Genomic DNA, 23,949 nt, shown 5'->3' on the forward strand with positions numbered 1-23,949 from the left:
TATAGAAGCTTCCCAGCTAATTTCGTATCCCCTAATGAATTAAGGAAGCTGGGCATAAGGTATCAGTTACGATTAATATCACAAAAAGACAACCAAACATTATGTACTTCCTGACTGAAGACCAGAAGAACACAATGCTATTCTCAAAAGACTTGCAAAAACAATAAAACAAAAAAACAAGAAATGAAAATCCAAAGCTGCTCACATCTCTAGATCCACATACCAAGTTACAGGAAATATAGAGGACAGAGAATGATGTCAAACTACATACCATGGAGATGTTATTAGCAAAATCCAGACTATGCAAAACTGTATAAAACAAATAACTTTGGTTCTTCAACAAAAACATCCAGAAAAACATCCAGACAAAAAAGGAACTTTATTAAAAGATTAAATGAAATTTTGGAGGAGTGCCTGGGTGGCTCAGTCGGTTCAGAGTCTGCCCTTAGCTCAGGTCATGATCCCAGGGTCGTGGGATCAATTCCCGCATCAGGCTCCCTCCTCGGCGGGGAACCTGATTCTTCCTCCTCCTCCCCTTGCTTGTGATTCCCTGCTCTCTCTCTATGTGTGTTTGTGTCAAATAAATAGGTGAAATCTTTAAAAAAACAAAACAAAAAAATTTTGGAGACTTATTAACTAATCCCAAAGCATGAACTTTACCTAGAAAGAGTCAAATAAACTATGAAAAATTATGACATTTATGAAACAACTGCAGATCTGAATACTGACTAGGTATCAGTGCTGTTACTGTTTATTCCTTTGGGAGTATAATAATGAGAGTGTAGTTATACCCTCGTGGTCCTTTTTATAAAAGTAAGCACGAAACCCAATGTGGGGCTTGAACTTAACAATCCTGAGATCAAGAGTTGGATGTTCTGCCAGCTGAGCCAGCCAGGCACCCCCACACCCACCCCACCAAATAGTTAGTGAAATATTTATAAAAGAAATGATGTCGGATCTTCTTCAAAAATAAAATGGGAGGGCAAAGTGGACTAGGGTACATGTGGATTACTATGTTGTTTTATTTGCCTTTGTATGTATTTGCATACATATGTACATTTCCATAGTAGAAAGTCTTAAAATGCTTATTAGCAGCAAAGCATTCTCTCATCATTTCATTTCTTTCCCACTCTTGGCTGAATTTCATCACTACTACTGGCTATCACTGGAGGTCTGGTTCTAAACTTTAAATAGAAAAGCTGAGAAACAATTAATAAATGAATTACACACATAGTTATATGCTAAGCAAGCAGGGATCTGACCTGTATAATTTACTTCAGGCTTTCTCTTTCCATTTAACTTCAAGCGGAGATTAATCACAGATCAAGAAAAACATTATTTCTAGAAGGGACGCCAGATCTTCCCTCCCACCAATATATATTTACTATTACCACTATTTACCAGGCAGGGACTGTGAGAATATAAAAATGGACAAAACTAGATAAAATCTCTGCCCTTCTGGAGCTTAGAGTCTAGTGGGGGAAATCAGTATTAATCAAATAATCACACAAATCAATGTAAAACTGAAAATCTGATAGTCTTCAAAAGAGAAGAATGTTCTAGGACAGCCTTTAACAATGGGATTTGAACTGTTCAAGCCCCTTGAGAAAGTCATGCTTAGTGCAAAGACATATGAACTGATGTTAATGGAGTGAAATGGAATGAGAAGAACACTGAAAAGAAGGGGTATAGAGGGGCACCTGCGTGGCTCAGTGGGTTAAAGCCTCTGCCTCCGGCTCAGGTCATGATCCCAGGGTCCTGGGATCGAGCCCCACATCGGGCTCTCTGCTCAGCAGGGAGTCTGCTCCACCTTCCCCCTGCCTGCCTCTCTGCCTACTTGTGGTCTCTGTCTGTCAAATAAACAAACAAAATCTTAAAAAAAAAAAGAAAGGGTAGAGGTTATGCACAGGCTGTGGAAAAAGGAGACCCAATAAATATGAGGAACTGAAAGGCCAGGTGGCTATAGCAGTGAGCGCAAAGCATGACGTAAAGCTGACGAGTTAGGCAGGAGCCAGGTCATACAGGTCATAATACAGGGTTATCTTATTCTAAGAACCAAGGGAAGCCAATAAAGGGTTTTAAAGAGGGTGACTTACTCTTTGCAAAGACCATTCTGGCAGAGTGGGTGGGGGGAGAAAACCAGGTGAGAAAGGATTTACAATAATTTGCATGCAGTGGTAATGGCAAATGCACCAGGATAGGAGATTTGCCGGATCACATTACTTAGAGCCTAAGAAAGTCAGAGACTGATTTTCATTTTCATTTATTGTCAAACGCTTTTATTTCTGGAGCAAATAATATAATAAAACAAATGAACAAATCCGAAGAGGTTATCATGTGTATAGAGCCTATTAAGATAGTTTAAAGGAATCTTGGCTAATTGAATCACAGTCCCACAGGTATATATCACTTGGCTACATCAGAATTTGGAGCAGCTATAGTACTGTTTTAAACAGTGACTAAAAGTAACCAAATAAATGGCATTAGTAGTATTAGTGTCATACAAATACCGATTTGGTGGCAAAGGTGTATTGCTAATATCACCAAATGAAAGTGTGTGTCATATTTACCACTGAATCTACAGAACTACCAAATTGACCATTTGCAGAATGAATGAATATTTGCCTTTGATTCACTATTTTTCAAAGATCTCATACTCATTATAAAAAATTCAAACAATACATAAAAATGTTAATATGAAAGTAAAACAACATAAATCTTCAAATTTGGAGATATCATTGGCAACATTCTGAACAACATTCTCCAGACATTTCTCTATGCATGTACACATATGTGTAATATAAAAGAATATTTGCTTTTTTAAAGAAAAAAAAGTTATGATTATTTTTCTAAGTCAATAGCATTTATTAATATTCAGCAAGCATTTAAACACTTACTATGCTAGTTGTTTGGGGCACAATGGTGAGCAATGGCAATATAGTTCAGCTTAAAGGATTTTTTTAAAAGTAGGCTCCATGCCCAGTGTGGAGTTCAACGTGGGGCTTGAACTCCCACCAAGATCAAGATGTGAGCTGAGATCAAGAGTCGGACGCTTAACCAACTGAGCCACCCAGGTGCCCCCAGCTTAAGGATTTTAAAAGGAAGACAGACAATTAAACCTACAATAAAGTGTGCTAAATCCTATGAGAACAGAAATACAGAGTACCTGAGAGCACTTTATCAGTTCTAGGGAGGTAGGAAAAAGGAGAATGTCCTAGAAGAAGTGCCATTTAAACTTAAGGGGAAGGATGGGTAGAACACATACAAGTGAAGTGAAACAAAGCAGAGTTCCAGGCAGTGCACATCTGAAGAAACTGAAGTTTAAGGAGTATGGAGAAATGGCGGCAAATCATCAGAGATAATGCTGAAAAAGCGGGCAATAGAGAATCTAGATTGTATTCTATGGGCAAGTGGGGTTGTCACTGAAAAGTTTAAACAAGTAAGTGATAATGGTGTCTTGGAAGGATCACTCTGATTATAGTATGAAAAATATACTAGAAAAGGCAAGGCTGAAATAAAAGTTAGATCTCTATATAAGCAGAGATATAATTTATCATTTCTAACATTTGTATGAATGTACCATGCAGATTCTGTGAGGCTTGGGACCATCTTCCCTCTTTAATTCTCTATCTCCAGAGTCAAATATAGCATCTAGCACATAATATTTATCAACCTAAGAAATAATTATTATTAGCTAGTAATAACAATAAGCTATTATGTTTAATGAGTATCTACTATACACCAAGAACTGTACTAAGTGCGTACTGCATTTAGTTCCCACAACTATACCATCTTATTTTGCTAAAGAATAAACACGAAAGCTCAGAGTTTAAACTTGTCCAAGATTAGTTTCTTAACTAGTTAGCAGGGGACAAGGTTTAATCCTGGGTCTGCTGACCCCAGAGCCACTTAACCACTTATCCCACTCAAATGACTAATAATTTAACCAATTACTGATTAATGTTCATTCAAATTATTTCTAATTTTTGCTATTACAAATAATACAATGAATCTCTTCAAACATGTCTGAACACCCTTCACCTATTACCTCATAGCATAAAATCTTAGATATTGCATGATGAGCCACAGGACAGGTACAGGTATAAATTTAGATACTTATCATAAAGTTCCTCTGCAGAAAGGTTGTTCCATTTCATACAACTAAAAGTAGAAGATAAGAATGCCTGGCAACCTACCATTACTGAGTGTTACTGATCTCTGCTTACCCCTTGGCATCCAAAAAAAAAAAAAATGCCAACAAAACACCTCATTTTGGCTATAGTCTATATTTACAAATCATTACTAACAAAATTATTACCTTTACATATGTTTAAAAGTCATTTTATTTTTCCTTTTAGTTCCTGTTCTTGTCATGTCATTTGTTTATGTTTTAATGATTTTTAGTTAATTCATACTCTTCATGTATCTGGAAATGCAACTTTTTCCTTATTATAAATATTTGTAAATAATGAGATCTTAATATTTGTCTTGTAACCTTGCCATGATTTTAGGGTGTACTTAAGTTTTACATTTTTATGTAAGAGCTACTAATTTTTTTTTAAGTTTACCATTCATGATTATAAAAATTCTACCCACATTTTAAGAATTTTTTATGTATGTATTTTTTTGAAAGATTTTGTTTATTTGAAAGAGAGAGAGGGATCACAAGTAGGCAGAGAGGCAGGCAGAGATAGAGGGGGAAGCAGGATCCCCGCAAAGCAGAGAGCCCAATGCAGGGCTCGATTTCAGGACCCTGAGATCATGACCCAAGCAGAAGGCAGAGGCTTATAAACCCACTGAGCCACCTAGCACCTCTTTATATTTGTATTTTTAATAGATTTTCGTTATTTATTTGAAAGGGAGAGAGAGTGAGAGAGAGAGCATGAGAGGAGCGAAGTCAGTGGGAGAAGTAGACTCCCTGCCAAGCAGGGAGTCAGACATGGGACTTGATCCAGGGACTCCAGGATCATGCTCTGAGCCGAAGGCAGTCACTTAACCAACTGAGCCACCCAAAGTGCCCACTCTTTTTATATTTTTAATAGCTTTCATTTTGACATTAAATCCAATCTTAGAATTAATTCCAATGTAAAAAATGTGATAAGAATTCAATTATTATTTTTTAAATGGACAGCCAGCTTACTAGATAGGTGAGACTTTAAAACACGTAATAACAGGACTATGACCCAAAGCAGTAATAGTCGGTCTAATCCTAAACAAACAGTTTGTTCTGTCAAGAGAGGAGGATGCAGGTTCCCAGCTGAGCAGAGAGCCCGATGCGGGGCTCGATCCCAGGATCCTGGGATCATGACCGGAGCCAAAGGCAGAAGCTTTAACCCACTGAGCCACCCAGGTGCCCCCCTGTAAAATGAATTTAAATACTTAAATGAGACATTTACAAAATCTTTAAAACAATTTTTTAATATATTTTTAACGATTTTGTTTATTTGTCAGAGAGAGAGAAAGAGCACAAGCAGGGGGAGCAGCAGGCAGAGGGAGAAGTAAGCTCCCTGCCAGGGCCTGATCCTGGACTCGATCTCAGGACCCTAATATCACAACCCAAGCCAAAGGCAGACGCTTAAATGACTAAGCCACCTGGGTGCCCCAATCTTTCTTTTTTTCTTTTCTTTTCTTTTTTTTAAAAAGACTTTATTTATTTATTTAACAGAGAGAAAGAAAGAGCACAAGTAGGCAGAGGGAGAAGGAGAAGCAGGCTCCCTGCTGAACTGGACTTGATTTCAGGATTCTGGGATCATGACCTGAGCCGAAGACAGACACTTAACGAACTGAGCCACCCAGGCGCCCCTAAAATATAAGACATTTTAAACTTCAAATTTTAATCAAAAATAACCTACAGACACTGCAGGAATATTCTATATCAAGAGTGGGGAAATTATCTTTAAAAACTTTGTGCAATTCTGTTTTAAAACAACACCCATTTATAACACAAAAATATTCATTGAAAAAAATGTGGAGATGACCAAATACCCCAAACAAAATTCTGTCATATTATGATGCATTCTGTTAAAACTGTAATAGAAAATTAATGGCTGAATAACAAGAGAACAGTGCTATATTAAAAAAAAAATCAAGTTGACTTCCACAATTTTGCTAAAAATGATGTGATAATGGTTTAACATGACTAGGCTACATCTCTTTTTAGCAGCATTAGTAGCATTTTTTTCCAATTATAAAACTTGGATTTCTAGATTTATGTAAACTTGAAGTACAACAGAAAACAAGAATTATAACAAATTCCTTATCACTTTTAAAAACACATAAATGTCTTTGCAAACAACACCTTAGAGAGAGAGAGCAAATCTGTTCGATGCAAGCAATAATAACTAGGTCAAATCATATATAACCAAAATGCAGTTTAGCATTTATTTTTCAAAAAAAACAAAAAACAAAAAACCTCCTCCCCCAATGCGAATCATTTTAGACTAAAACAGAAATACACAATTTAGAGCTATAAAATATACCTAGAAATTTTGAAAGCATTATTGTTAGATATAATAAAGAAAAATGACAGAGCATTTTGGCACTGAATTCTTCTGGAGGTATCAGTAAGATTTACAGATCATTCTGAGGACACTCTCACTCCACATTCCTTTAAAAAATATTTACATAGCTAATTTAAAGGAAAAACAATAAAATAAAATAATTTACCTGACCACTACCAGAAGTTGCCATGTTGATTTCTGCCACTCCTTGACCTTCATTCTGCCGCTCAGCTTCATGTGAGCCAGCTTCATGCTTGTTCTGAGATGACCTCTGTTAATAGGGAGTTAACATCATTACATACAAAAATGGTGAATGCTCTCTTACCCCACAGCTTTTTTTCTTTCCTTTATTAGAGCTTTAAATGCATCAATTATACAGGTTTACAAAAGCATGGAACTGTACTTTATACTTCATAACCTCCAGCATGGTTTCATGACTATTGCAGCAAGAGGAAAGTGAAGTGTGTCCCTTGAGCATTAGAGCCGCACAAGACAAAGGATTTTCTGAGACTCACAGAAACACCATCCTCCACCAGCTGTGCTCACATCACTATCAGGGGATATAACCCAACTAGAACAAATGTCTCTTCTTCAAGGTCACATGGTTCTGGCATTTAATGGAGCTGCAAATATAACAGTTAAACTATTACCTAAGCTTACAAATACATTCTGTGTATTTATACACACACACACACACACACACACACACACACATATATCTTCTGCTGCTAATAAAAAAAAGTCATGAAATCAGTAAGCTCTTAGATTCTGATATGAATAAAACCAAAAACATTTTCTAATGTAACCACCATCTATTATATGAAATGAAAATGACAGATTATATCCAGTAAAAGCAGTCATCTCAGGATAGGTTATATCCAGGATAAAGCAATCACTCTGTGAAAACACCACTGCAGAATCAAAGAAGTAAAATAATTTTTCCATTATCTTTTATTAGAAGCACAAATGTGCTTGCTGGCTCTAGGAAAATGATACTCAAAAATAAAAATTATATTTTTAAAAACTTGCTGTATTTAATAATGGATAATTATATTACAAAATGGCTTGTACTATAATTTCCTTAAACATCAAGCTTTCCTAGACCATTTAAATGTGACTTAAAAGTTAATTTACATGAAATATTTCTATCAATAAACTAGTCAAGTTATATATAGGCAAAAATGAGGTAGCTCAATAATTCAGAAATAGAAGAAAAAATAGTATCATATGAAAATACCACTATAAAATTCAACAAATTCAATAAAAGTAGAAATATTACAAAGTCAAATCGAGAGACAAAATAAATAAAAATCCTATTAAAAACACAAAGATTTGACACTAACATAATTAAAGATGTCAATGTAAAAGTAATTACTGAGCATCTACTTATGTTAGATACTTGTACGAGGTGCCACAGAATATAGTGCTGGCAAAATAAGGCACTGTTCTACATACTCCTCAAGCTCAAAGTCTCATCAGGGATACCATGAGAGAACTAACAATGAAGTAAAAACTGACAAGCACACTGAAGAGAGTATAGGCGCTGTGAGAATAAACAAGCAGAGGGATATCACATGGTCTAACAGTTTGGGAAGGAGCCTTCTTAAAAAATGCTGCTTGAACTGCGATCTAAAGGAGTTCTGGGGCAAGGGACAGAGTTAGGGGAAGGTTTTAGGTAAGCAGATCATATGCAAAGGACATGTGGTAGGGGGAGGAGGTGGTTTGTTCAAGTATGTTAGAAAAATCATGGTGCAGAAGGTAGAAAAAAAGATGGTAAAAAAAAAATCTTACTCATTTTGTTGAATTTTAGTGTGATTCTCATATACCACTTCTGCCCTCAAATAACTGATACGAGGCTATTAATGGGAAAAGTTAATATAAATTGTTTTTATAAGGTCAAATTCTAATTTTAAATGGTCTAAATAGGTAGGAAACATTGAGGAGACCAGTTTGGAAGCTAATGTTTTAAATTTAAGCGTGAGATGATGGTACCTGATACCAGGCAAGCAGTGACATGGATAAAAGAAGTAGGGACAGAGGGGTAAATCTGAAGGACTTGATACTAATGGATATGGAATAGAAGAGATCTTGTGTCAAGAATTATTCCTATATTCCTTAGCTCACACAACTGAATAATGATGGTGTCACTTGCACAGAAGTTAATACTAACAGAGTGAGGGTTTTTTGGAGGAAGTGGCATGGTAAGAAGGACTTAGGAGGAGAAGATCATTAACTACATTTTGAGTATGTTGGATTTAAGGTGTCTTGGAGACATTTAAGTGGAGATGCAAAGAAGGCACACAGATTTAGGAGTCTGGAACTCAGGACTAGAAAAATGAATTTAAGAGCCAATAGTGTATAAAAGGTAAGTAAAACTATAAGCATACAGATGGTCTAAGGGAAAGATAATACAGATAAAAGAAATGACTTAAAGAATACATACAAAAAGCCAAAGAGGTGGGAGAAAAAAAAAAAAACAGTGTTGCCATAAATGCCAAGAGAAGAATATTTCAAGCAATGGGAAATGTTTAATAATGTAGAAAATGTCAAGATGAAGACTGAAAATACCAAGTTAGTTAATAATATAGAAATCGCTGATGGGAGTAGAGACTAGCTAGACTGGTGTGTTTTAAGAGTGAACAGTGGGGAGGAAATACAGGCTTGGGAGTCCAGAAACACCTGTGCAGTGGGGGAATGGGGAAAGACAATGAGGGAGGTAAGGGGACCCACAGAGGAAGGTAGTTGCAGGGAAAGGCAGAATTAAGGAAGGTTCATTTTATATTTTGAAAGATAAGATTTGAGCGTGTTTAAATGTCAATGCAAAGCTGGTCACAGAAGAGAAAGAAGATAAATATGTGAGAGAAAAGAGATGAGTAAGGAGTTCTTAAAAGGCAGGAGTTGAAAATCCAAAGCACACACAAGAAGGCAGAACGTCTTCTGACAGGAAGAACAGGCAGTTCTGACAACAGATAATGTTTCCTCTATGAAGGAGGAGATGGAATTATTGAGGAAGATTAGTAAAGTCACTTCCAAAAAGAGGAGAATGGGGGATCCACAGAAACACAGTAGTCCTGAAGGATTAAGAGGTCCATCTGATGATAGAATGATGAATATGATCAAGTTAAAAAAAAAAAAGTCCAACGTTTACTCTGCACTAATCACTTGGCATCTACTGATTTATTTAAACCTTATTCCAACTCTATGAGGTAGGTATTATTATTATCCCCAGTTTACAGATAAAGAAACTGAAGCACAGAGAAGATTAGTACCTGGCTTTAGGTCTCATACCTAGTAACGGCAGAGTCAGAACTGGGATCAGAAGCCTGACGCCAGGACGCAAACTAGTATTTAACACTTACTATCTTTATTTTCTTTCCTTATTTGTTATTTACTTCCCTTTATTCTTTTACTGGTCCTAGGCCTGCCTGCACTCTTTACCATGGTCCAATTTCAGTATATTGAAGTGAACACTCTTTACCATTGTTCAACACTGAAGGCAAAGAAACTGTTGCTGATTCCTATGAAAGAATAATCCTAACTGGCATCCTCATTTCCAGAGTCGCTGGACAAACTTCCCCAAATTTTACTACCCTAGGGCTTGAAAAAAGTTAAAAAAAAAAATTGTTGAGATATTTGCATACCACAACATTCACCCATTTAAGGGTACCATTTTTTTAATTCTTTTTTTTTTTAATATTTATTTATTTATTTGACAGATAGAAATCACAAGGAGGCAGAGAGGCAGGCAGAGAGAGAGAGGAGGAAGCAGGCTCCCTGCTGAGCAGAAAGCCCGATGCGGGGCTCGATCCCAGGACCCTGGGATCATAACCTGAGCCGAAGGCAGAGGCTTTAACCCACTGAGCCACCCAGGTGCTCCAGGGTACCATTTTTAAAAAAAAAGATTTTATTTATTTACTTGACAGCGATCACAAGTAGGCAGAGAGGTAGGCAGGGAGAGAGGGGGAAAGCAGGGTCCCCGCTAAGCAGAGAGCCCAATGAGGGGCTCCATCCCAGGACTCTGATATCATGACCTGAGCCGAAGGCAGAGGCTTAACCCACTGAGCCACCCAGGCACCCCAAGGGTATCATTTTTTCCTAAGTGTACCAAGGATCACCATAATCCATCTTTAGAACATTTTGATCATTCTAATAGAATCCCGTTTTAGTTAATCCTCATTCCCACCCATGTCCCTGGCTTAACTACTTTCTGTCTTTATAAATCTGACTTTTCTGGACATTTCTTTTCTTTCTTTTTTTTTTTTTTCTTCCTATTTTATTTATTTATTTATTTGACACAGAGAGATCACAAGTAGGCAGAGAGACAAGCAGAGAGAGAGAGAGGAAGAAGCAGGCTCCCTGCTGAGCAGAGAGCCCGATGCGGGACTCGATCCCAGGACCCTGAGATCATGACCTGAGCCGAAGGCAGCGGCTTAGCCCACTGAGCCACCCAGGCGCCCTCTGGACATTTCTTATAAATGAAACATGCAGACTTACATGTCTGGTTTCTTTTACATAGCATGTTTTTGAGCTTGATCCACGTTACAGCATGTATCACCAATCTGTTCCTTTTTATTGCAGAACAGTATTCAGTTGTAAAGATATACCACATTGTGTTAATCATTCACCAGCTGATCCCCATTTGCAGTGTTTCTACTTTGGGGGTTACTATGAATAATACTGCTATGAACATTCAAGTTAGAGTCTGTGTGTAAACGTATGTTTTCATGTCTCTTGGATAGGTACCTTGAAGTGGAATTGCTGGATCACACGGTAACTCTATGTTTAGTATTTTAAGTAACTGCCGAACTGTTTTCCAAGTGGCTGTACATTTTCCATTCCCAATAGTAAAGTATGACAACTTCTATTTATTCACATCCTTGCCAATGCTTATTAACTGTCCTTATGATTACAGCCAACCTAATGGGTATAAACTGGTATCTCACTGTGGTTTTGATTTGCATTTCCTGAATGACTAATGACAGTAAGCATATTTTCATGTGCTTACCAGCCATTGCTGTACCTTTTCTGGTGAAATGTTTACTAAAATCTTTTGCCCATTTTTAAATTGAGCTGTCTCCTTATTAATAGTCATAAAAATACTTTGTATAGGATTTTAATAAATATTTCTCACTGGTTATTTTCTTTATCTTTCTTTCTTTCTTTCTTTTTTTTTTAAAGAGTTATTTACTTATTTATTTGAGAGCAAGAACAAGACAGAGAATCTTTAAGCAGATGCCCTGCAGAAAGCAGAGCCTGATACGGACTTCGATCTCAGGACCTGAGCTGAAACGAGGACAGATGCTCAACTGATGGAGTGACCTGGCTTTCTCACTGGCTATTTTCTAAAGATTTTACAACCACCCTACAATTCTCCCCCCAGATCCCATCTTTTTGATCTCCCCAAGTGTATTTGCTTGTCGATTAGTAATCCAGCTTTTCTGAGGAGATACACAAGAAAGGGGTAGAACTGGTTGTTTCCTGTATCTTTTTGTAATTTTTCATATTTGAATCATGTGCAATAATTACATCACTTGAATTACATACTGTGTCTAGACCCTAAGCCAGAGCTGTCAACAGGTAGGACAAAGACAATGCTATATGCAATACGCTTCATGGAGAAATTATTTGAAATTAATTTGAGAAAATAATCTGAAATTAATATTAATAATAATGTTACTATTATTATCTTCTCTTTTCTTGTCTCTACTATGTATGAACTAATTTATGGGTGTCCAAATCCTGGTTTTCTCCATTTTCCAGATCCTTCCACTTATCTATTATTAGCTGAACAACAACAATGGAATAAAGAAACTAAAAAGCAAATAAAAAAAGTTCTTGTTCTTCTTTCTTTTTTTTTTTTTTTAGTTCTTGTTCTTTCTTAAATGTAACATGGTACCTTTGTTTAATCTACATTCGCTGAACTAGTAGACAAAACGTAACCACTGTAGGCTATGACTGATATAATCATTTTCATAAGAAAGAAAGCAAGAAGAGATTGGATTACAACAGTGGACTGTTGGCCCCAGATCTAATGGTATGGATAGAAGTTGAACAAATACAAAAAACACAAACAAGTCTCCAACCTGCAAAAAACTCAGAACCATGTTGGAAAATAAGGGTGGCAATCAACAAATGACAATTTTTTAGGGCTTTCTGGAGGCCAGAAAGTTGGTAAACTTTGGAATTACCAGCAGGGAATAGTTATAGTGGGAAAATGACAACAAAAAGCTAGGGTAGTAATATTAATAGCAGAAAAAATGAAATTCAAGGTGGAGAGCATTAAATGTAATACACAGAGCTATTTCATACAAGATTCAATCAACTAGAAAAAAATGTGAATATTCATTCCAAAATATAAAAGAATCTGCTTGATGCAGACAAACAATAATAATCAGGATATAAAAGATAGGAAAAAACTGTAACTAAAGAAATGAGAAAAACAATAGCAGCAAAGAAAGCAGAAAATTTAAACGAGAAAATATAAAATGTAGTGCTGTTCAATAAAAACAAAAGGCTGCCTCTTTACAAATAATTTAAAAAATAGAGCGTAATAAATTAAATCAAGGTGGGGGAAAAAGATAAACTACACTGAAAAGTCAAAGGAGTGGCAACAACCAGAATACTGACAACAACGATACCAGTGAGACTGAAAAAGGAGCAGAGATACTGTTCTTTTTTCCCCCTAGTCCTTAAGAGTCAACATTGCAAAATGGACACTTATTCCTTATATTACAAATAGCCAGTTTTTATTGGCTTAAGAGAGCCAAGTTAAACTGCTTTTAGGAATATGACTTCATAGTACTTGTACTTAAAATGCCTACTTAGCAAATACACGTTTCTGCATATCTCAGATTCAGATATACTCAAGTCAAAGCACCTATGATATTAAGAGTCAGGCATATAGGAAAACAACCAACCAGGTGACTAGAAGGTTGGAACTCTGGGCCAGACTGACTTCCAGAAAGGAGTAAGAGAGGGGGCTGGAAATTGAGGTCAATCATATAGCTACCTGTTTAATCAAGCACACCTACATAATGAACTCCCAATAAAACTGTGGATGCTAAAGCTCAGTGGAGCTTCCTGATTTTGAATATACTGATGTGCTGGGAGAATGAACTGTTGAGAGTCTATGAGAGCACAGAAGCTCTGCATTCTTTATCTCTCACTTTCCCCAGATATTACCCTACATTGGTCTCATCATTTGGCGGTTCCTGATCTGTATCCTCTCTATCAAAACTGCAATTGTATGTGTAGTAATTCCAGTGAGTTCTGAGTCACTCTAGTAAATTAATAAACCTAGGGGGATGTGGGAAACCCCTAATTTGTAGCCAGTTGGACACAAGTATGGGTAGCTTGTGGAGCGGTAGTCTTCTGAAGCACTCTGCCATTAACCTGTATAGGATATGTTCACTCCAGGTAGTTAAGTGTCAGAATTGAATGGTATTAGAATATACCCACTTGCAGTAGAATTTACAGCAAGCTGGGCAGAGTACAGGTGGCTTGGGGACAGCTGACACTTGCAGCTGGTGTCTGCAGTAATGTCAGTCTTGTGAATGACTTTATCCTTAAATGGGGGGTCTGCACTCTGCTCTCCGGGTAGTCAGTGTTAGAACTGAACAGAATTACGGGACACCGAGCCGTGTCAGAGAACAGGTGTTAGAATATAGCTGGAAATAATTTTCTTTCAGAAATTTTAAGAAATTGGTACGTGCTTCCCAGCTTCCAGTGTTGGTGTATATATAACTAAAGACATTTACATTCCTGTTTTCTTTTTCTTGTTTGTTTTCCTCTCCTTCTCTAGAATGTTTTAGGACTTTATTTTTATTCCTAGTGAAATGAAACTGTGCCATGTGCCTTCTGTGGGATTCTTTTAATCTGTGGTATTGGATACTGAAAAGACCATTTTATCTGGAACACTATGCCCCTCAAGTCTAGGGTATTTTATTTCTGTGATTATTTCCCCCCTCTAGCTCCTCCATTCTCTTTCTGGAGCTCCTTTTTATTTGGCTAGTGAACCCTCCAGGAATGATTCTTTGATTTTCTTACCTTTTCTGTTTTCCATCTCATACCTTTCTGGTCTATTTTCTGAGAAGTCTGTCTTTCATTTCTGCTAACACCATACTTTTAATTCTCAGGAACTCCTTCTTGAATTCTCTGAATGTTCTTTTTATGTACCATTGTTTTCTACCACTGTGGATGCATTTCCTTTTATGAGAATATTAACATTAGTTTTAGGTTTTAAAGTGTTCTCTCTGCATACTGTCTTTTTCCATTAGTCTTGTAGTTTTTAATTGTCCATCCCTACTTCAGAATGGGCTACTTACAAAAAGGTTAAGTGACATTCTATGCATGAGGGATGAAGACTGGCAACTACAGCTACTCTATAGGGTGGTCTGGCTGGGTTGTTTTATTGGGGAATCTTCCAATATCAGTACCTTTAGGTCTATTTTCTTGGGTTAGTCACATTTCTTAGAGAAGCAGTTGCTAGGAACTTGCCTATATATATATATATTTATTTGAGAGAGATTTATTGAGAGAGATCACAAGCAGGCAGAGAGGCAGGCAGAGAGAGAGGAGAGCTGCTCTGCTGAGCAGAGAGCCCGATGCGGGGCTCGATCCCAGGACTCCGAGTTCATGACCTGAGCCAAAGGCAGCGGCTTAACCCGCTGAGCCACCCAGGCGCCCCGGAACTTGCCTATATTATAAGCCTGGATGCCAGTGAAGGTTTCAGCATTCAGTAAGAAAATTTTTACTTATTTCAGTTTTTAGTATGATATCCCAACTTCAGTTACACTAGGGTTACCCCTATCAAAAGACCCTTTCTTTTAGCCTTTCTAGAATAAGTTCCTCTTCTTTTGCTGGGATTGGAAAGAAGATACCCACTACTGAGAGTTCAAGACAGCCTCTGGAGGCTCCACCTGCTTCTTAACAAATTTTCAATCATCCTCTAACTAAAATTTTAGCCTCACATACAGAGGGACCTATTTTGGAATCCTTTAAGACTCTATAGTATAAAATGAGTTGCTTCAAGACCCCCTACTGCTGACCTAAGGGTTTAATTCACTACCATATACTAAAATCGTGCATTTATTTACCTGCTTTCCAGCTCCCCCAATTTTATTATTACCTTCCCTGTCTTTATGTCTTTTTCATTTTATCCTTTTATTGTAATTTTAATGAGGATTGTAGAGCAAGCATAAATAAATTTGTATGATCAATTTTAATCATGAATTACAGAGAGGTAATAGCTTATTTACTAGTTGATAACAGCCAAATTAAGTTAGTTATCTGATTATATGGAATCTGATGACTTAAGTAAAGCATTTGTATTTATGGCTCTATAGATTTTAACTGGGTAGGAATTATTAAAAGATCAGCATAATCAAGGTTCTTGGTAATTTCACTTACTTTCATGAACAACCTTATGAAGTGTCTCAATTCTTTAGAACATCTGTATTTCAATGATGCCACATTAATTAGACATATTTTATTATCTTAAAACAACTATATTTATATCTATAAACAAACAAACAAACAAAGAAACAGTTTACTAACCTCGGCTTCTGTTGCTTGGGACTGTAAAAGTTGTCGTATACGAAGTATATCCTTCTCTATTTGTTGAATTCTGGTTACTCTTCGCTAAAAGAAAGTAAGTAACCAAATCAGATCTAATTTTATTAAAAACATTAGTATAAACAGTCATACTATGGCTATCATGTAACAGCTCAGGGTTATGCTAAATCATTCTTATAAAAGCAGTTTGTACATTCATACACTGGTGATATATTGTGGCAGTTCAATTTTTTAGTAAGTCTAATTATATATGATAGATTTGTTTAGGGAAATGGTAAATATGTAAGTCATACATCAAATTGCCTGATGCAGATGGTAAAAAAATTTGTATTTAAGTTATTCTCAAAAAACAGTTCAAGAAATTGAAAATTACACCTAAACTTGATCTTTATCCTAATCCAGATGCCAGTATAATGTAACAGATTTATAGAAAGCATGGTAATGTCTACACACACAAGCATATGCATGAAAGGGAGGAGCATCTGATTTGTTTTAGTAGATATCGGGGTTTAAACAGTACAATTAACCTGTTCAAGAGTTATTCCTATTACAAGACATGAGTACCTTTCAGCTGTACCTTTCCCAAATACCTTCTGCAGCTAAACATTATTTTTATTCCCAAACCTAGGATCACAATGATGTTAAAACCAAGATTTTGCTTTAATTTCATGAACAGAAGTGGAAGTAAGAAAGTATCTCTTGCTCTGTTAAATAAATAAATAAATAATATCTTTAATTTAAAAAAAAAAGTTGCTACAGAGAAATTACTGCCTATGCTCTTTCTAGGACTTTTATAGTTATGAGTCTCACATTTAAGTCTTTAATCTCACATTAAGTCTTTAATCCATTCTGAATTCAGTATTGTGTAAGAAAGTGTAAGAAAGTGATCCCGTTTTCCCAATACCATTTGTTGAAGAGACTGTCTTTTTCCCATTGCATATTCTTGCCTCTTTTGTTGAAAATTAATTGACCGTATAATTGTAGATTTGTTTCTGGGCTTTCTATCCCATTCCACCGATCTATGTCTCTTTGTCCCAGTGCCCTACTGTTCTGATTACTACAGCTTTGTAGTATAACTTGAAATCTGGAATTGTGATACTTTCAGTTTTTTCTTTTTCAAGATCGTTTTGGCTATTCAGGTCTTTTGCGGTTCTGTACACATTTTAGGACTGTTTGTTCTAGTTCTGTGGAAAATGCTATTGGTATTTGGATAGGGATTGCATTAAATGTGTACTTCACTTTGGGTAGTATGGATATCTTTCTTAATTTCTCTTTCTGTTGCTTCATTATTAGTGTATAGAAATGCAAATAATTTCTATAAAGTGACTTTGTATCCTGGGACCTTTCTGAATTTGTTTATTAATTCTAGTGGTTTTTTGGTGGAGTCTTTAGGGTTTTCTATATTCAGTATCACGTCACCTGCAAACACTGAAAGTTTTACTTCTTCCTTAACAATCTAAATGCCTTTTATCCCTTTTTCTTGTTCCATTGCTATGGCTAGGACTTCCAGTATTATGTTAATAAAAGTGAGAGTGGATATCCTTGTCTTGTTCTTGATCTTAGGGGAAAAACTCTGGAGTTTTTCCTCTTTGAGAATGATGTTAACTCTGGATTTTTCATATAAGGTCTTTATTATGTTGAGGTATGTTCCCCCTAGATCTTTGTGGAGGGTTTTTATCATGAATGTATGTTGTACTTTGTCAAATGCTTTTTTTGTTTTTACATCTATTGAAATGATCATATGGTTTTTATCCTTAATCTTATTAATGTGATGCATCACATTGACTGATTTATGAATATCCAACCACCTTTGCATCCTGGAAGTAAATCTCACTTGATAGTGGTGAATGATTTTTTTTTAAACTTGAATTCAATTTGGTAATATTATGTTGGGGAATTCTGCATCTATGTGCACCACAGTTACCGGCCTGTAGTTCTCCTTCTCTAGTGTCTTTATCTGGTTTCTATACCAGGGTAATGTATTCCTTGTAGAATAAATTTAGAAGTTTTCCTTCCTTTTCTGTCATTTGGAATAGTTTGAGAAGAGGTATTAAATTTTCTTTAAATATTTGGTAGAATTTTGCTATGAAGCCATCTCGTCTGGACTTGTTTGCTGGGAGTCTTGATTACTAATTGAATTTCATTGCTGGTAACCAGTTTGTTCCAATTTTCTATTTCTTCCTGATTCAATTTTGAAAAACTGTATTTCTAGGAATTTATCCATTTCTTTTAGGTTGTCCAACTTGTTGGCATATAATTTTTCATAACATTCTTATAATCCTTTGTATTTCTGTGGTGTCAGCTGTTATCTCTCCTCTTTCATTTCTGATTTTATTTGAATCACCCCTCTCTCTCTTTCTTTAATGAGTCTAGCTTAGGGTTTATGCATTTTGTTGATCTTTTCAAAGAATCAGCAATTGGTTTCATCAACTGTTCTACTGCTTATTTAAATTTCTATTTTGTTGATTTCTACTCTAATTTTTGTTATTTCCTTCCTTCTACTGACACTGGGTTTTGTTTGTTCTTCTGCTTTAGGTGGAAGGTCAGGTTTTTTAAAGATTTTTCATGCACCTTGAGGTAGGCCTATATTGCTATAAACTTCCCTTTTAGAATAGCTTTTGCTGCATCCCAAAGATTTTGGACCATCATTTTTTCATTTTTATTTGTTTTCATGTATTTTTTGGTTTTCTCTTTGATTTCTTAGTGGACCCCATTCATTGTTTAGTAGCATGTTATTTAGCCTCCACATATTTGTGGTCCTTCCAGATTTTTTCTTGTGGTTCATTTCCACTTTCATAGTGTTGTGGTCAGAGATGATGCATGGGTTGACTTTGATCTTTCTGACTTTGCTGAGACTTTTTTGTAGCCTAATATGTGATCTATTCTGGAGAATGTTCCATCTATACTTGAGAAGAATATATATTTTGCTGTTTTAGGATGGAATGTTCTGAATTTATCTGTTGAATCCTCCGAGTCCAATGTGTCATTCAAAGCCTCTGTTTCTTCTTGATTTTCTGTTTGGACAATCTGCTCATTGAATATAAGTGGGGTTTCAAAATCCCTTACTATTACTGCATTACCATCTATCACTTTCTTTATGTTTGTTTTTAACCCCTTTAAGTACTTGGGTGCTCCCATATTGGATCCATAAATATTTACAATTGTTAGATTTCCCTGCTGGATTATCTACTTAATGATTATATAATGTCCTTCTCTGTCTTTTGTTACAGTCTTTATTTCAAAGTCTATTTTGTCAGATAGAAGTATTGCTATCTCATCATCTTCCCTTTCACATCCATTTACATGATGAATGCTTCTCTAGCCCTTCACTTTCAATCTGTGTTATGGCTTTAGGTCTGAAATGAGTTTCTCATAGGCAGCACATAGATGGGTCTTGTTTTTTTTTTTTTTTTTTTTTTTTTAAATCCGTTCTGTCACCCTTATTTTTGGGAGCATTTAGTCCATTTACATTTCAAGTAATTATTGATAGGTATGTATTTATTGTCATTTTGTTACTTGTTTTATGTTTGTTTGTGTAGTTTTTCTCCATTCCCTTCTTGTCTTGCTCTCTTCTCAAAACTAGTTGATTTTTTTGAGTAATATACCTGGATTCCTTTCTCTTTATTTTTGAATATTACTGGTTTTTGATTGGTAGTTACCATTTGGTTTGTATGCATCATCTCATATACAGAGAAGTCTATATTAAGATGACGGCCACTTAAGGTTGGACCCATTCTTTACTCCTCTTTTCTATATTTTAGGTATATGATATCATACTTTATATCCTTTTATTTTGTGAGTCCTTTGACTGATTTTTTAAAAAAGATTTTATTTATTCACCAGACAGAGAGAGAGAGAGAGCGAGAGAGAGGACACAAGCAGGGGGAACAGCAGGCAGGGGGAGAAGGCTCCCTGCTAATCAAGGAGCCCAATGCGGGACTCCATCCCAGGACCCTGGGATCCAGACCTAAGCCAAAGGCAGATACTTAACCAACTAAGCCACCCAGGCATCCCCCTTTGACTGATAGATATACTTATTTTTACTACTTTTGTGCTTCCTAATTTCCTTACTTTTTCCTTTCTGCTTGGTCTTTCCATTCCACTTAAAAAGTCACCTTTAAACTTTTCTTGTAGGGCTGGTTTAGTGGTAATGAGTTCCTTTACTTTTGCTTGTCTGGGAAATTATTTCTCCTTCTATTCTGAGTGATAACTTTGCTGGATATTCTTGGTTGCAGGATTTTTTTTCCCCCACTACTATGAATATATCATACTCCTCCTCTCTGGCCTAAAAAATTCTGCTGAAAAATCTACTGATAGCTTTATAGGGTTCCTCTTGTATGTAACTAGTTTCTTCTCTCTTGCTGCTTTTAAAATTCTCTCTTCATCACTAGTCTTTGCCATCTTACTTACTATATGTCTTGGTGTGGACCTTGCTGGGCTGATTTAGTTGGGGGGATCTCTGTGCCTGCTGGATGTAGAGTTGTCTCCTTCCCCAGACTCAGTTAGTTTTCAGCTATTTTCTCTTCAAATAAATTTTCTGCCCCCCTCTTCTCTCTTTTCTCCTTCTGGGATCTCCATAATGCAAATGTTATTATACTTGATGGTATCAATGAGTTCCCTAAGTCTATTCTCATTTTGCGTCATTTTTTCCTCTCATCTGCTCAGCTTGATTACTTTCCACTACTCTGTCCTGCAAGTCACTGATTCATTCTTCTGCTTCTACTATGTATTCCATCTAGAGTATTTTTATTTCATTTAATGTGTTCTTCATCTCTGTTACTTTTTTTTTTATCTCATTGTCACTGAGTCTTCCACTCTTTTCCCATCAAGTACGGTGAGTATATTAACGATAATTTCTTTGAATTCTCAGGCATATTATGTACCTCTGTTTTGCTTAGGTCTCTGGCTGTGATTTTTATCCTACTGTTTCATTTAGGACATATTCTTCTATCTAATTTTGTCTTACTCTCTGTATCTGTTTCTCTGTGTTAGGAAAGACAGTCCTGTTTCCTGCACCTGAAACTAAATGGTCTTATGAAGAAGAGGTCCACAGTGCTCCACTGTGTCCCCTGTTCACCAGAACCTGGTACTTTAGGGGTATCTCCTATGTGAGATGCGTGTGCCCTGCTGTTGTGGCTGAGCTGCTTTTTCCTTCAGTCCAGCCAGCTGCAATGGCTCTCTACCAGTTGTTGTAGGCAGAGTCTCGTTTCTGTAGTGGTAGTGGGCCAGTCTGGGGATGACTTGGACTTGAGTTGAGCCAGACCAGGTATTTGCTAGAGATGCAGTAGCACCAGACTGCCGTGTCCTTCCTCTGTGTTGTCAAACCACCTGCCTGCTTCCAGTCCACTGGTGGGGCCTCCTCTGACTTGTATGTGTGGTTATCTTTCCCTTTCTCTGGGGGTTAGGAGTCACTGTGGAGTAGTGGTGGCCACTGTAGGGACTTGCCTGCACACAACCAGTTCTCTGGCACTGCCTCATATGGGCTCTGGCTAAGAGAGTATTGGAGAGGGCAGGTGTCCCCATAGCGCACAGCTGAGGAGCAGCACCAGCAAGCTTTTTGTGTCCTAGTCTTCTATAGGAGGGGCCCTAGAGCACTGGGACTAAAGCTGCTTGATGGGTTCCTTAGAAGCACAGCCCAGGAGCCGGGGGTTGGGGGGCGGGTGTCCACCAATAAAATTTTACATTAAAAATTTTAATATTTAAAATATGAAAGTAAGGGGCTTCCTGGGTGGCTCAGTGGGTTAAGCCTCTGCCTTCAACTCAGGTCATGATCTCAGGGTCCTGGGATCAAGCCCCACATTCGGCTCTCTGCTCGGCAAAAAGCCTGCTTCCTTCTCTCTCTCTGCCTGCCTCTCTGTCTACCTGTGATCTCTTTGTCAAACAAATAAATAAAATCTTTAAGAAAAAAATGAAAGTAGGAAACTGTATTTAATATTCCTCTTGGTTTCTGTATTGCCAATATGTCACTAAATCTTGAAGTCATTCTATGTTTTGATATCCACTGTGATAGAGGATTTCTAACAACACTACCTTTGTGCTTCTGTTTCTCAAAATGAAAACAGAAGAAGCCGTGGGGTGCCTGGGTGGCTCAGTTGGTTAAGTATCTGCCTTTGGCTCAGGTCATGATCACAGGGTCCTGGGATTAAGCCCCGCATCGGGCTCCCTGCTCTGCGGGAAGCCTGCTTCTCCCTTTCCCACTCCCCCTGCTTGTGTTCCCTTTCTCACTGCCTATCTGTCAAATAAATAAATAAAATATTAAAAATTTAAAAAAAGAAAGAAAATGGAAGAAGCTAGTAACATTTCTTTCCTTTTTTTACATGATAACATTGACTACTGGCAAAACTATGCTTAGTAACAAGTGCTTAACAGTTCAGGGCAATGTAGTTGGTGTAACTTTTGAAAATCTGTTTTAAAAAAACTCTAAGAGTAATACAGTTGAATACAGATTCAGGATAACTCTCAACAAACTGGGAATAGAAGGTAAATTCCTTAACTTGAGAAACAGTATCTATCAAAAACTGAGTAAACAACACACTTAAAAGTGAAATTTTAGGAGTTGTCCCTTTAGTCATAGTAAGACAGAAGACCAGTATCACTGCTTCTTGTTCAAAGATGAATTTGAGTTCTTATCCAATATAAAGAGAAAAACAAAAAACTGTAAACGGCAAAAAAAATTACCATTTGACAGTTTATATAGAAAATGCAAGAAAAATGCAAGAAAATCTTAAACTACTGAGATGAATTAAAGAAGTGTTCTGGAAGGTCACTAGATACTTACTGCTTAAATGTAATTTAGTAATTATAGTAAATCTTATTCATAATAGTAGCAAAAAGTTATGTACCTAGGAATAATAAAAAAAGATATATAAAATCTTTATAGAGGATACTACAAAAGTTTATTGAGGGACATAATATTACCCCTTAATAAATGGAGATATAAAATTAATAACACCTACTATATATTGAGTGTTTACTGTGTGTCAGATTCTAAGTGCTTTTACATGTATTAACTCATTTAATCCTCACATTTCAGTTTAGCATTCTATTTTACCAATGAGAAAACTGAGGCAGAAAATTTCCCTAAAACCAGTGCTGATAAATAGCAGGTCTGGAATTAGAACTCAGGAAGTCTGGCTAGGGATTCCATCCTTCAACCAAGAACCAATTTTTATATTGCACAGATAGGAATTCTCTTCAAATTAATTTATAAATTCAATGTGACTTAATAAAAAATGTATTAGGCTTTTCTTTGAATTAGAGAAACAAACTAAACTTCAGACAGAAGAGTAATGAGACAGAATATAACCACAATTTTACAAACAAAAATAGGAGAACACACTCTGATCAGGTACCAAGATTTAGAAAACTACTGCAAATAAAACAATGTGGTATCAGTGCAGGCACAGAGAAACTTAAAAAAACTAATGGAATAGAATCTATATATATCCAGCAAATATAAACTTCCCATATGCCAGAGACGGCATTACTAATCAATGGGGAGATAGTGGAGTATCAAAAAAAGATAACAAGTAATTTAGTTAAAAACATAAATATGCACATATCTATGTATATGGTATTATAGATAATTGATCATATATTAATAAAAACCAACATATTATTTAAAGTATCTCATATATTAAATAATTACATATGCATACATATAAAAATCACATACACTTGTGCGTATCTATGTAAAATTAGATCCCTACCTCCAAAACATACATAATGGCATGTTAGAGAAGAATGCCAAGACTTAATTGTAAAAATAAAACATTGTAACATAGGAAAAGATGTATAATTCATAGAAAGCACAACTATGGCAATATATTTAATTTAGCTCTATAACAAAAACTCAATTTTTGTTATCACAAAGCTA

The 23,949-nt window shown here is 36.3% G+C and overlaps 1 protein-coding gene across 9 annotated transcripts in view; it reads right to left on the reverse strand.

Moving 5' to 3' along the window:
* APC (APC regulator of WNT signaling pathway) overlaps positions 1 to 23,949 on the reverse strand; it is a 133,687-nt gene that overhangs the window by 33,257 nt on the left and 76,481 nt on the right. For all 9 annotated transcript variants that reach the window (XM_045087134.1, XM_004761323.3, XM_004761320.3 and 6 more), the window contains 2 exons: positions 16,056 to 16,139; positions 6,667 to 6,771 (listed from right to left, as the gene is read on the reverse strand). In XM_045087134.1, coding sequence (XP_044943069.1) covers positions 6,667 to 6,771; positions 16,056 to 16,139 — 189 coding nt within the window. The remainder of the gene's footprint in view (positions 1 to 6,666; positions 6,772 to 16,055; positions 16,140 to 23,949) is intronic.

This window comes from Mustela putorius, unplaced genomic scaffold, assembly GCF_011764305.1.
Source record: "Mustela putorius furo isolate JIRA1106 unplaced genomic scaffold, ASM1176430v1.1 tig00001059_pilon_pilon_pilon, whole genome shotgun sequence".
NCBI lineage: Eukaryota > Metazoa > Chordata > Mammalia > Carnivora > Mustelidae > Mustela > Mustela putorius.